Source organism: Oncorhynchus clarkii, chromosome 25, assembly GCF_045791955.1.
Source record: "Oncorhynchus clarkii lewisi isolate Uvic-CL-2024 chromosome 25, UVic_Ocla_1.0, whole genome shotgun sequence".
Taxonomy (NCBI): Eukaryota; Metazoa; Chordata; class Actinopteri; order Salmoniformes; family Salmonidae; genus Oncorhynchus; species Oncorhynchus clarkii.
The window spans coordinates 13446648-13461194 of NC_092171.1; the positions used below are offsets into that span (position 1 = coordinate 13446648).

The following is a 14547-nucleotide window of genomic DNA, read 5'->3' on the forward strand; positions in this document are numbered from 1 at the left end:
CAAAACATAAAGCAAAATCTACAATGGAATGGTTCAAAAATATACATATCCAGGTGTTAGAATGGCCAAGTCAAAGTCCAGACCTGAATCCAATCGAGAATCTGTGGAAAGAACTGAAAACTGCTGTTCACAAATGCTCTCCATCCAACCTCACTGAGCTCGAGCTGTTTTGCAAGGAGGAATGGGAAAAAAATTCAGTCTCTCGATGTGCAAAACTGATAGAGACATACCCCAAGCGACTTACAGCTGTAATCGCAGCAAAAGGTGGCGCTACAAAGTATTAACTTAAGGGGGCTGAATAATTTTGCACGCCCAATTTTTCAGTTTTTGATTTGTTAAAAAAGTTTGAAATATCCAATAAATGTCGTTCCACTTTATGATTGTGTCCCACTTGTTGTTGATTCTTCACAAAAAAATACAGTTTTATATCTTTATGTTTGAAGCCTGAAATGTGGCAAAAGGTCGCAAAGTTCAAGGGGGCCGAATACTTTCGCAAGGCACTGTGTATATATATATATATATTACACTGCTCAAAAAAATAAAGGGAACATTAAAATAATACATCCTAGATCTGAATGAATGAAATATTCTTATTAAATACTTTTTTCTTTACATAGTTGAATGTGCTGACAACAAAATCACACAAATTATCAATGGAAATCAAATTTATCAACCCATGGAGGTCTGGATTTGGAGTCACACTCAAAATTAAAGTGGAAAACCACACTACAGGCTGATCCAACTTTGATGTAATGTCCTTAAAACAAGTCAAAATGAGGCTCAGTAGTGTGTGCGGCCTCCACGTGCCTGTATGACCTCCCTACAACGCCTGGGCATGCTCCTGATGAGGTGGCGGATGGTCTCCTGAGGGATCTCCTCCCAGACCTGGATTAAAGCATCCGCCAAGTCCTGGACAGTCTGTGGTGCAACACAGTCTGTGGTGGTGGATGGAGCGAGACATGATGTCCCAGATGTACTCAATTGGATTCAGGTCTGGGGAACGGACGGGCCAGTCCATAGCATCAATGCCTTCCTCTTGCAGGAACTGCTGACACACTCCAGCCACATGAGGTCTTGCATTGTCTTGCATTAGGAGGAACCCAGGGCCAACCGCATCAGCATATGGTCTCACAAGGGGTCTGAGGATCTCATCTCGGTACCTAATGGCAGTCAGGCTACCTCTGGAGAGCACATGGAGGGCTGTGTGGCCCCCCAAAGAAATGCCACCCCACACCATGACTGACCCACCGCCAAACCGGTCATGCTGGAGGATGTTGCAGGCAGCAGAACGTTCTCCATGGCGTCTCCAGACTGTCACATCTGTCACGTGCTCAGTGTGAACCTGCTTTCATCTGTGAAGAGCACAGGGCGCCAGTGGCGAATTTGCCAATCTTGGTGTTCTCTGGCAAATGCCAAACGTCCTGCACAGTGTTGGGCTGTAAGCACAACCCCCACATGTGGACGTCGGGCCCTCATACCACCCTCATGGAGTCTGTTTCTGACCGTATGAGCAGACACATGCACATTTGTGGCCTGCTGGAGGTCATTTTGCAGGGCTCTGGCAGTGCTCCTTGCACAAAGGCGGAGGTAGCGGTCCTGCTGCTGGGTTGTTGCCCTCCTACGGCCTCCTCCACGTCTCCTGATGTACTGGCCTGTCTCCTGGTAGCGCCTCCATGCTCTGGACACTACGCTGACAGACACGGCAAACCTTCTTGCCACAGCTCGCATTGATGTGCCATCCTGGATGAGCTGCACTACCTGAGCCACTTGTGTGGGTTGTAGACTCCGTCTTATGCTACCACTAGAGTGAAACCACCGCCAGCATTCAAAAGTGACCAAAACATCAGCCAGGAAGCATAGGAACTGAGAAGTGGTCCGTGGTTATCACCTGCAGAACCACTCCTTTATTGGGGGTGTCTTGCTAATTGCCTATAATTTCCACCTGTTGTCTATTCCATTTGCATAACAGCATGTGACATTTTTTGTCAATCAGTGTTGCTTCCAAAGTGGACAGTTTGATTTCACAGAAGTGTGATTGACTTGGAGTTACATTGTGTTGTTTAAGTGTTCCCTTTATTTTTTTGAGCTGTGTGTGTGTGTGTGTGTGTATGTATGTGTATGTGTGTGTGTGTGTGTGTGTGTATATATATATATGTGTGTGTTTTTAGCTTTGATTGTGCACATGAACCAATAAATTAACTGTTCTATGGGAAAAACCCCTGGGCCTGTAGCCTAGTGGTCACTTCTGCACGTGGATGACTTTCAATGTGCTGTCCTATATGTATGTACTGCTTTTAAACACTAGAGGGCCTCACTGACCATGAAATGAGTGACATAATCTAGATTTGGTTTAAGGAAACTGGACTGACCATTTCTACTCCGCGAAGATCCATTCAAAACGTTTACAATGAAAGGCAACACTGCCTCAATAATACCCAAACTGTTCAAGGCTGTTCACATGGCCTACCTGACCTGTAATTACTTAATCAGCAAAGTGACAACTTTGAAGAATCTCAAATATAAAATATATTTTGATTTGTTTGACACTTTTTTCGTTACTACATGATTCCATATGTGTGATTTCATAGTGTTGATCTCTTCACTATTATTCTACAATTTAGAAAATAGTCAAAATAAAAACCCTTGAAAGAGTAGGTGTCCAAGCTTTATACTGATGCTGTATATATAGTATGTATGTATGTAAATATATATGTGTATATATAGCCTACATGTTAAGTTCCTTAGGGTTGCCCATTAGGCACTTGTAACTCATAAGATCAATGTGCCAAATGAATTCAGAAAAGAATGCAGTTTCCAGAAGTGTATTCCCACTTTGGGGGATGTTTCATATATCAAACCATTGCGAGGTTTACCAGTGGAGTTTCGTAAGAGCTTATTGTAAAATGAGAGTTGGGAACAGCCCCCTATTAAGTAAATATCCAATAAATGTCGTTCCACTTTATGATTGTGTCCCACTTGTTGTTGATTCTTCACAAAAAAATACAGTTTTATATCTTTATGTTTGAAGCCTGAAATGTGGCAAAAGGTCGCAAAGTTCAAGGGGGCCGAATACTTTCGCAAGGCACTGTGTATATATATATATATATTACACTGCTCAAAAAAATAAAGGGAACATTAAAATAATACATCCTAGATCTGAATGAATGAAATATTCTTATTAAATACTTTTTTCTTTACATAGTTGAATGTGCTGACAACAAAATCACACAAATTATCAATGGAAATCAAATTTATCAACCCATGGAGGTCTGGATTTGGAGTCACACTCAAAATTAAAGTGGAAAACCACACTACACTACACTACTATATCAAGCGAAATGGTACTAAATAAGTAATATATTTTGTTGTTTGTAATTTTCATTAAATGTTGGACTGTTAGTGTGTTTTAACATCGGTGGCTCAACTTGGTTTACTACAATTTTCAATGCGTAAAAGTTGCCTGAGTGAGCACATCTCAAGATCCACAAGAAAATCCACGGACTGATCTTTGGATGGTAAATTCAACAGATTTTTATTGATTGAACAAATACTTCAAATGAAATATAAAAATATAGTTGACACCTTTTTGACCATTATTTATTTATGTATACACTAACGTTCAAAAGTTTGGGGTCACTTAGAAATATCCTTGTTTTTGAAAGAAAAACACATTTTTGTCCATTTAAAATAACATCAAATTGATCAGAAATACAATGTAGACATTGTTAATGTTGTAAATTACTATTGTAGCTGCAATCTGCAAACTGGCTCTAACCAGAATAGAAAGAGGAGTGGGAGTCCCCGGTGCGCAACTGAGCAAGAGGACAAGTACATTAGTGTCTAGTTTGAGAAACAGATGCCTCACAAGTCCTCAACTGGCAGCTTCATTAAATAATACCTGCAAATTACCAGTTTCAATGTCAACAGTGAAGAGGTGACTCCGGGATGCTGGCCTTCTAGGCAGAGTTGCAAAAAAAAGGCCATATCTCAAACTGGCCAATAAAAAGAAAACATTAAGATGAGCACAATAACAGACGCTGGACAGAGGAACTCTGCCTAGAAGGCCAGCATCCCGGAGTTGCCTCTTCACTGTTGATAGTCCCACTAAGCGCAAACCAGATTGGATGGCATATTGCTGCAGAATGCTGTGGTAGACATCCTGGTGAGGTGTGCCTTGAATTCTAAATAAATAACTGACGGTGTCACCAGCAAAGCACCATCACACCTCCTCCATTCTTCACGGTGGGAACCACACATGCTGCGATCATCCGTTCACCTACTCACTCTGCTTCTCACAAAGACACTGCGGTTGGAACCAAAACTCTAAAATTTAGACTTGTCAAATCAAAGGACAGATGTCCACCGGTCTAATTTCCATTGCTCGTGTTTCTTGGCCCAAGCAAGTCTTTTCTTCTTATTGGTGTCCTTTAGTAGCAATTTCTTTGCAGCAATTCGACCATGGCCTGATTCACGCAGTCTCCACTGAACAGTTGGTGTCCGTTACTTGAACTCTGTGAAGCATTAGTTTGGTCTGCAATTTTCTGAGGCTGGTAACTCTAATGAACTTATCCTCTGCAGTAGATGTAACTCTGGGTCTTCCTTTCCTGTGGCGGTCCTCATGAGAGCCAGTTTCATCATAGCGCTTGATGGTTTTTGCGACTGCACTTGAAGAAACTTTCAAAGTTCTTGAAATATTCTGCATTGACTGACCTTCATGTCTTAAAGTAATGACGGACTGTCATTTCTCTTTGCTTATTTGAGCTGGTCTTGCCATAATATTGACTTGGTCTTTTACAAAATAGGGCTGTCTTCTGTATACCACCCCTACCTTGTCACAACACAATCAAATGCATTAAGAAGGAAAGAAATTCCACAAATTAACTTTTTAAAAGGCACACCTGTTAATTGAAATGCATTCCACGTGACTACCTCATGCAGCTGGTGGAGAGAATGCCAAGAGTGTGCAAAGCTGTCATCAAGGCAAAGTGACAACTTTGAAGAATCTCAAATATAAAATATATTTTGATTTGTTTGACACTTTTTTCGTTACTACATGATTCCATATGTGTGATTTCATAGTGTTGATCTCTTCACTATTATTCTACAATTTAGAAAATAGTCAAAATAAAAACCCTTGAAAGAGTAGGTGTCCAAGCTTTATACTGATGCTGTATATATAGTATGTATGTATGTAAATATATATGTGTATATATAGCCTACATGTTAAGTTCCTTAGGGTTGCCCATTAGGCACTTGTAACTCATAAGATCAATGTGCCAAATGAATTCAGAAAAGAATGGAGTTTCCAGAAGTGTATTCCCACTTTGGGGGATGTTTCATATATCAAACCATTGCGAGGTTTACCAGTGGAGTTTCGTAAGAGCTTATTGTAAAATGAGAGTTGGGAACAGCCCCCTATTAAGTAGCAGATTGTGGAAAGATTCTTCCCACTTGGAAAGAGACTTTCTTTCTGGAACACATGCTGTTGGATCTTCCAGTAGCCAGCTAGAGAGAAGTGTCCACCCAGAGCTCCTGAAAGTTCTCTATCAGTTTCTAGAAGGGGGAGTCTTCAAGGCGGGTGCACCTACATTTTTTGATTTTATTCTGTTAAGATTGACCAGGTGAGCAACATATTTTATTTTCTTCTATCTTGCTGTGGGTTAGAAATAATATAAGATTTATACAAAATAAATGGTTTTCAATTAATCAAACATTGTGCTTAGCTGTATGTGCTATATTTATGAGCTTTTTCTAATGAAAGGACTGATTTATTCTTTTTCTGTGAATAACTGCCAGACAGGTGAAAGATTTTTTTTGTGCTTGGTTAGTTCTTCAGCCTGTATTTTTCCCATAAAGGAACATATATGTTGGATTATGACGGTACCCCTGTGTGGAATCAATAAGTATACTGTATTAGAGTATGAACATTGAATTAGAATAGCCTAGCCAAAGTAACAAATAAATTAGTTGATCATTAGTCATTTGCTAATAGGCACATTGTTTAGGCAAAAGTAATTTATACTACATATACTACATTTTTTTATTTATCTATGGGCCTGATGTGTATTAAGTTGACATTCATGATAGGATATATAAGGGCCAATTCTGAGGGTCCTGGGAGCTAAATGGGATAACTGAATGAAATGTCCTTCCAGTTTCAGTAGCCCTATATGAGCTCCTGTGCCACTAGGCGGGGTGCACAACCTGTAGGACCAGTAGCCTATTTCTGATATTCCAGGCAGGTTTGCTTTTGACGAAATTCTCAACCGTTTTCAATGTCGAGCCTATACGACAGGTCGAATTATGATTAAATTATTTACTAAAAGTACGTGATTTAAAAAAAAAAAACTAATGGTTATTAACGAATAGAGTTAATATAGTTATGATAATTCTTGAGACCGTCATTGTAAATAAGAAAGTGTTATTAACTGACTTGTAAATGAAAAAATTTAAAAGACAACGCATGCATGAGGTGACAAAAATTAGGTCGTTACTTTTCACTCCTTTGAACCCAATGTTGCCTCTTCAGTCACGTTCATTTAATATATTCCCTGTCAAAGGCTCGTGACTTTTTGCCCATTCTCTTCTCAAAGCTAAACCTAATGGGTTTGAACGCAACTCTCTCCTCAGATTCATTAATGTGCTGCTGCTGACCCATAACTTCTAAAAATGAAGATAAGGCTGTCATTGGCCGTGTCGGCTTTCGTTGCAGTGTTATTCGCCTCCGTTGAAGCGCAAGGTAAATGTGCCTCCCTCCTGCCCTTTTCACATACCCCCACCCCCAACTCTGGCTCGCTTTCTCTCTCTCTCTCTCTAGTTGTTTGATATAAACCTACAGGATTTAGGGTATTTATTGTGTGAGAACCATCACATGGAAACAACCATAATGCATTGTACAGTATGATTAATAAAATGATACCCAGTTGTGTGTATTTTACTTGATATGACTTGCCCTGCACCCAGGGGCACCATGCACCCCCAAAATCTGAGGGCACAAAGTACATGTTGTAGGGGGTGGTCGGGAGAATTTAGCTGAAACATCTTCTTCCTGGAATCAAGAGACATAATCATTATGCCTAATTTGATGTAAAAAAGAGAAAATAATAAAGCTATATTTTCTGCATAGGTTATCTAAGCATACTGCCTTCACCTGTAAAATTGTAATTTTAATAAACTTGTATGCCTTTAGTACAACTGCCACATGGGTATATAGTATCATTACCCCATAATTAAAGCTATTTTATTCAATTGTGTATATATTTGTCATTAGAGTTTTGAAAATAACAATCTAAATATCTGTCAATCGTTGCATGCATAGCTCTGTCTATTAAATTCAGTGGTTACATTTCCCCAGCCCCTGCCTGCATCTTTGCTAAAATATGGGTAAAATAATAGAATATGAGTCTTATTCAGTACATTTAGTAATTGCTTGCTTTTTTAAAGTCTTGCAATTGCCAGCTAAGATAGTTAGATAAGCTAGCCAAGCTTGCTCAAACTTGATTGATAGGCTGAAATGGCTTCTTGGTAGCTCGTTATGAGGTTGGGAGATTGGTAGCCCTTTTATAGATGGGCTACCCACTTGGCTAAATCCAACTTGATAAAATTGCTAGCTACCTGGCTAGAATTACAGCAAAACATTTGTTTTATTTTGAATCAAGAGGGAATCGGCAATCAATATCTTGATCAAATTAATTTACAAACATACCTCCTGTGAGTTCTGCACACCAATAAAATCAAACTACACTATATATACAACGGAATGTGGACACCCCTTCAAATTAGTGGATTCGGCTATTTCTGCCACACCCGTTGCTGACAAATGTATAAAATCGAGCATACAGCCATGCTATCTCCATAGACACACAATGACAGTAGAATGGCATTACGGAAGAGCTCAGTAACTTTCAACGTGGCACCGTCATAGGATGCCACCTTTCCAACAAGTCAGTTCGTCAAATTTCTGCCCTGCTAGAGCTGCCCTGGTACACTGTAAGTGCTGACATTGTGAAGTGGAAACATCTAGGAGCAAGAACGGCACAGCCGCAAAGTGGTAGGCCACACAATCTCACAGAACTGGACCACCGAGTGCTGAAGCGTGCGGCGTGTCCTCGGTTGCAACACTCACTAAGAGTTCCAAACGGCCTCTGGAAGCAACGTCAGTACAATAACTGTTCATCGGGAGCTTCATGAAATGGGTTTCCATGGCCGAGCAGCCCCACACAAGCCTAAGATCACCATGTGCAATGCCAAGCGTCGGCTGGTATGGTGTAAAGCTCGCCCCCATTGGACTCTGGAGTAGGGGAAATGCGTTCTCTGGAGTGATGAATCACACTTCACCATCTGGCAGTCTGACGGACAAATCTGGGTTTAGCGGATGCCAGGAAAACACTACCTGCCCCAATGCATAGTGCCAAATGTAAAGTTTGGTGGAGGAGGAATAATTATCCGGGGCTGTTTTTCGTGGTTCGGGCTAGACCCCTTAGTTCCCTTAGCATTACAGCATACAGTGACATTCCAGAATGTTTCTGTGTTTTCAAGAAATTGACTGGCCTGCACAAAGCCTTGACCTCAACCCCGTCAAAGACCTTTGGGATGAATTGGAACAACAACTGCGAGCCAGGCCTAATCGCCCAACATCAATGCCCAACCTCACTAATGATCTTGTGGCTGAATGGAAGCAAGTCCATGCAGCAATGTTACAACATCTAGTGTAAAGTCTTCCCAGAAGAGTGGAGTCTTTTCTAGCAGCAAAGGGGGGGACCAACTCCATATTAATGCCCATGATTTTGGAATGAGATGTTCGATGAGCAGGTGTCCACATACTTTTGGCCATGTAGTGTATGTGCGTGCAGCGTGTCACTCTAGTCTACAGCAAAGATGGTGGGGAGTCTACTCATACTCAGGCTGTTTACCATTGAAAAAAAATGGTCAGTTCCGATCTACTTAAGGGGGGTGCTGTCCCATAGACACTAATGCAATAGCATCTGGGTCTGATCTACTTAGACTTCCATTGAAACAATGAATAGGTTGGTTGTTTATCAGCAAAACCGATGCTCGCGCAACCATGGGACAAAACAGACTGGGTTGGCTTAGATTGTTGACATGTAAACTATATTTAGTCTCCAATGTTTGTTGAAAACACAAATACATTTGCATAATGAGCACTTGTCTCTGAAATACATTGTTACAGTTGTTGGTTAGCTAGCTAGCATTTTTTTTTGTGCCATATTAGCGTTGACATGAAATCATTCAAAACACCTCAAAACAAGACATGACATCAAGAACAAGACGAAACTATCTGAAACAAGTCACGATTCCCCACATGGTAGTTTCTTGTCATTGTTGGTAGCTATCTGGCCATCCAGAATCACAACAACTTGCAGACTTCTGGCCGAATGAAGCGCCTGCATTGCTTTCGTGACGTTGTCAGCTAACCCATCTATAGAGAATGATAGAGAAAACATCTCTATAAAGTTCCCATTGTGGTGTATGTGAGCACATGGGCAGAGCCATTGAGGCAATCTTCATTTTGAAGTCGTATTTTTTTTTTTAAATGATTAGGTGATCCCTCCTAATGACCCGGTTGGACATGACTCCAACAGGGTCATCAGGAGGGATCAGCCAATAAAGTTGGAAGTCCCACCCAGTTGACTACATTAAAATGGTGGAAGCCCTCAATGGCGCTGCCCATGCTAAAACTGCCTTTTGGCCACTAGATGGTAAATCTTTATTAAGTTTAGTAATTCATTTATTAATGTATGTTTTTTTAGCAGGACAAATCTGAGAGGGAATGTGCCCCTGGGCATGACGCTTCTGTCTACACCTCTTCCCTTTCTCTGTGATGTAATATGATGCCCCATTCTAGGAGTCCCATTCTAGGAGTCCCATTCTAGAAGTTATTTCAGGATAATTACAATTTGATTAATTTATTTGACATTTAGTCCATCTTGGTGTGTATATATATATATATATTACACATATACTGTGTGTATATGTATATATATATTCTCAATTTGTTTTTTTAAATGTAATATCCCAAATTTTGGAAATGTTTCCAACTTTACCAATGAGAAAACTCATGTTCTCGCTGGACTGAATCCTAACTTGAGAAAACTCAAGTGACTCATGTTGTCAACTGTAACAGTTGGATCTGACTCTTACATTGATGTCAGTGTCTTCACAAGGCCAGGTAACTATGTGTTACCTTAGTCTTATTGATGTTATTGTTTGGTAGAAGAATCTAGGACCCAATAGTCGGTCCTTTAAAAATTGGATAGGATTTTTTTATTTTTATCTTTCCAGTTTTGTTTTCTCAAACAAAAATTAAGTAAAGTAAAACTACAATTATTTCATGGTTTAGCTATTCCCCTCTGTAATTATGTTGTTACATTGACGTTACGGTAGCTGTTCTAGATTTGATTGTTTCTCATATTTCAATATCCAAACAAAATTAGTGGTCTTGATCATTTGTAGAAATGTGACATCATAGTTTCAATATCCTTGATGTTCAAAAACTGGAGCATTCAATTGTTCCCTTTTTTGCCCTGAAAGCTTTTTGGGGGAGTCCAATGTCTACTCCCATATATCTTCACTAACGGAATGGAAAGATGTAATATGAGAATCGCTAATTAATGCTCAGACAGGGCAAAGACAAAGAGCCTTTTTAGGCTTTTTACGGACATTCTCAAAAACGCTGAGTTGCAATCCATATAGAAAGTTAATATGCAGAAATGTTTAATGTCAGCACATGTTGCGGAATTACTTTGGCATCTGTTCTGCCTTTTTGGGAGAGTCAGAGCTCTTTCTTTGACTGGCTGGCCTGGCAGTAGAGCAGGCCAGGATGAATGGCTGACTGGCCGCAGACTGAGGTTACTGACAGTAGCCAAAGTCTGGCCATGGGTAAGGCAGAGGTGTCTTCTGGTCGGGCAGGGTGCTGTGATATGCATCCACACCTGGCAGAGGGAACGAGTCTGAAAAGATATCTGCTAATGTTTATTCTGATTATTTAATATCTTCAATGTATTTTTTTTCAATGTCTTGTTTTAGAAAATTACATTAAAATGCAACATGAGAAGACTGAAAAGAAAATGTGTGAAGTAACAACTCTGTCATGAATGATTCCAACTACTTGCGACTTTTTGTACAACGATGATCAAACACCTTGAGTGAGGTGACACAGCTCTTTGCTCTTGTGAGTGAAGACAATCTCCCTACCCAACTTTCCTCCCCACTGCCCCTCCCAACCCCCAAGTGGGTATATTGATTCTTGTTCGAGAGACTTTGTTGGAGAGGAGGGCAGCTTACCCGGGCCCCCTAAATTGATGTGGCAGGTTGGTGATCCTCCTTTACCATGTACCAATACCAGCTTGGCTCAGGTCCTAGATGTTGTCTGCCTGTACATTCAGTGTGTCCTGAGCTGTGGCTTGTCTCAGCAGGTATTTTACAGTGATATTCTTGCATCCCATCCCAATGCCCCTCCTCAGCAGCTTGCATGCCGTCCACTCGCTGACATAGTCTGAAAGGCCAGCCTTTGTATGTATGTCTTTATCACATCCTCATCATCATCCTGGACTATAGTATGTAGCCTATGAGAAGTACATATACAGCCATAGGCTACAGGAAGAATAGAAACTCATACATCACCTGATAGATATTAAGACTTTCTTATATTCTATGCAGTTAAAGCTTGTTATGCTGTTTACCCTTAAGTACAACCTTGTCTGTCCAAAACAAAAAATAGTATTTTTTAAACACTTTGTTTCCACTCTCCTTTAACTGCACTCACATAAAGGTGAAAGGTCAGCCAACACTGATCTAAATAGGTTGCATGTGAAACCCCAGTGAGGAAGAATATCATTGTAAAATACATTTATTGTCTCTCTGTGTGGTCCCTCGTGTACATGGAAACACCTTCACCCAATTTGTCAAGTTGTTCTGAACAACTTTCTCATGTACACATGCATGGTGCCGTGGCAACCTGCTCAATGTGGACACGCGTGTTGTCGGACTGCATCTGTCGCAGTTTTTGTTTGTTTATTTTGAATGTGTACACTATTTTTCCTCTGTATCTTAACTCTCTCTTCATTTTGACTGTGTACGCAGTGTGCCTTCACCTCATGCCATCTTGTGCACTCTGTCAATGAAAAGAACATACACAACAGTCTCCTGTGACACATTGTGTATTCTTTTTGCAAGGTTTGCAATGGATCTATGCCAAAGACTTGTGCTTGAGTCTCGCTCTCTCGCTCGCTCTCTCGCTCTCTCTCTCTCTCTCCCTCCCTCTCTCTCGCTCTCTCTCTCTCTCTATATATATATATATATAAATATACATAAACACTTCATTTTGTCAAAATATGTATAAATACTCTGTATTTTTATTTATTTAAACAGGGAAATCCCATTGAGGCCTCTTTTACAAGGGTGCCCCACACACAATCATACAAATTCACAATATTTACAATTCCAACACAATAAAAGCATACAATATTTACAAGTAATTTAAGATAAGTAACTTACAAAACACCATCATGAAAAACAAACACATTCCTCAGTAAAAAAAGTAATCAACCAGCTGTCTGAACTGCTTTAGCAAAACATCCAACTTTAGAGTATATATATAACATTGGGTGTTAAATTCAGCAAATGCCACCCTCAACATTACCTGGCAATCTTGACTCCATTGTATAATCAATAACGTTGGAAGGAAAATGTTGCTGTAATTATGTGTTGTTCATGTCAACGTGTTGGTGCTGGTTGGTTGGGCATGCGTGGTAAGGACTGCACTCAGCATGTATTGGATGGTTCACTCAATGTTTGCACTCAGGGGAGTTTTGTGTGGAGTTGGTCTGTATTAATGTTGTGTACTCCAGACTTCCGGTGCTTGAGTTGCTGACTAGGGTTACCTGGTTGTGCAACTCAAACAAATGCCATTTTGTTTTCCAAAATGGCTACTCACACTTTTTAAATGTTGTTGTGTGCTTCTTTTTTTTGTCACTTTTACCATGGATGTTGGTTCTTCTTGTCTCCCTCAACAATGAACGTCTCAACTTCAGTCATGAAGTGTTTATCGTTGGGCTAAATGTGAATGCTTGATATAAAATGTCTTGCTGAAATACTTGATCAACATTTTTAAACTCATACACACGTTTTGTTATTCATGTATGCAAGTTAACATCAGTTCCTCTTTTGTTTGCAGTGGAGCCCCCCTCAGACTTGAAATTTACAATTCTAAATGAGAACACAGTGCAAATGTCATGGAGAAAGCCATCGCATAGGATACAGGGCTACAAAATACAAGTTGTATCGGATACAGGTTTGTATTTATTGATCTCATTAGTTCATTGATGTTTGCCTGACTAGTTATAGCTTTTCATGCCAACCCGAATGATCTAATAGCAACCCATTCTCTATATCCCAGATGAACCAGCCAAAGAGTTTAACCTCCCAGCCACTGCTACAAAGACATCTATTACAGACCTAACTCCTGATCTGGACTACTCAGTGTCCATCAACTCCTATGATGACACAGAGGAGAGTATACCCATCTTTGGCCAGCTCACTAGTAAGTGTTCAAGATTCTGATGCTTTTACAAGGTTAAACATAACTTTGGGAAAATCCGATGGCTTTCTCAAAAGGCGGATATGGACTGATATGAAAAGGGTTTAATCTCAGATCAGATTCTTCTGTCATAAGGAACAAAGGACCCATTACATGGTTTCAAACCTCCAGCTTGTCTGTTAGCTTCTAGCGACAAATACATCTGTTTTTAAAACTCGAATAACACTCTGTTCATCACCGATTAACCAGGACAAATATGTTTATATGTATGTGATTGAAGAGGCTTGATGATTTGTTGAATGTCTAGGATTTATTCCCCATACATGGCACACAGGATGTCATGGTAACAGTCCAAATTATTTTGTGTTTCAGTTCAGTCCAGTAACACAAGTGAAACAGAAAGGAGGCCGCAGACTTCAGATGCAATCAGTAAGTATGTTTACGTCAATGTCAACCAATCTGCACTATGCCCATTGCCTGTCCACATAGCTTTATGATCTTACCAGTCAATTTTTTTGTGTTTTTCCAATCCAATCATAATATTGTTCACTGGAATAATTTCCTCAGACTCAAATACCCCATCTGTACTGCTGAGTTGTTCATATTTGAGCAGACAGGGGGTTCCGACAGTGGCTGAGAATTAGTTTGTGATTGAAAACAGTCTTCACATCAAAATCTAAGAGTGAGAGTCTTCTGTTATGCGTATAATCCAAGGAGAGTGATGATGTCACTGTCGTGCCAGCTCTGTGCATTTCCGTCTATTTAAATGGTGAAAGAAGTGGAGAGGATTACTGCTCTGACCAGAAGTCCTTTTACTGGAGTTCTGTGCCTCTCTCTGTGAGTTCAGTCTGTGGATTGACAGGGAGACATGCTCACTTTTTCCCTCACCATGTATGCTTTGGGTGTAAATTCAACCCAAAGTTCCTGATGGTTCAAAAACCTTTGTTCCTATAAGCTATTTCTAGTGGAACGCTCATAACACTCTTTCA

The 14547-nt window shown here is 40.2% G+C and overlaps 1 protein-coding gene across 1 annotated transcript in view; it reads left to right on the forward strand.

Annotated features, from left to right (window-relative positions):
• The first annotated feature begins 5426 nt into the window (after positions 1–5426).
• The window catches only part of LOC139383512 (collagen alpha-1(XII) chain-like), a 71937-nt gene continuing 62816 nt past the window's right edge, over positions 5427–14547 (forward strand). The window contains exons 1-5 of the mRNA XM_071128077.1: positions 5427–5621; positions 6631–6739; positions 13196–13312; positions 13418–13561; positions 13931–13987. Coding sequence (XP_070984178.1) covers positions 6670–6739; positions 13196–13312; positions 13418–13561; positions 13931–13987 — 388 coding nt within the window. The 5' untranslated portion in view covers positions 5427–5621; positions 6631–6669. The remainder of the gene's footprint in view (positions 5622–6630; positions 6740–13195; positions 13313–13417; positions 13562–13930; positions 13988–14547) is intronic.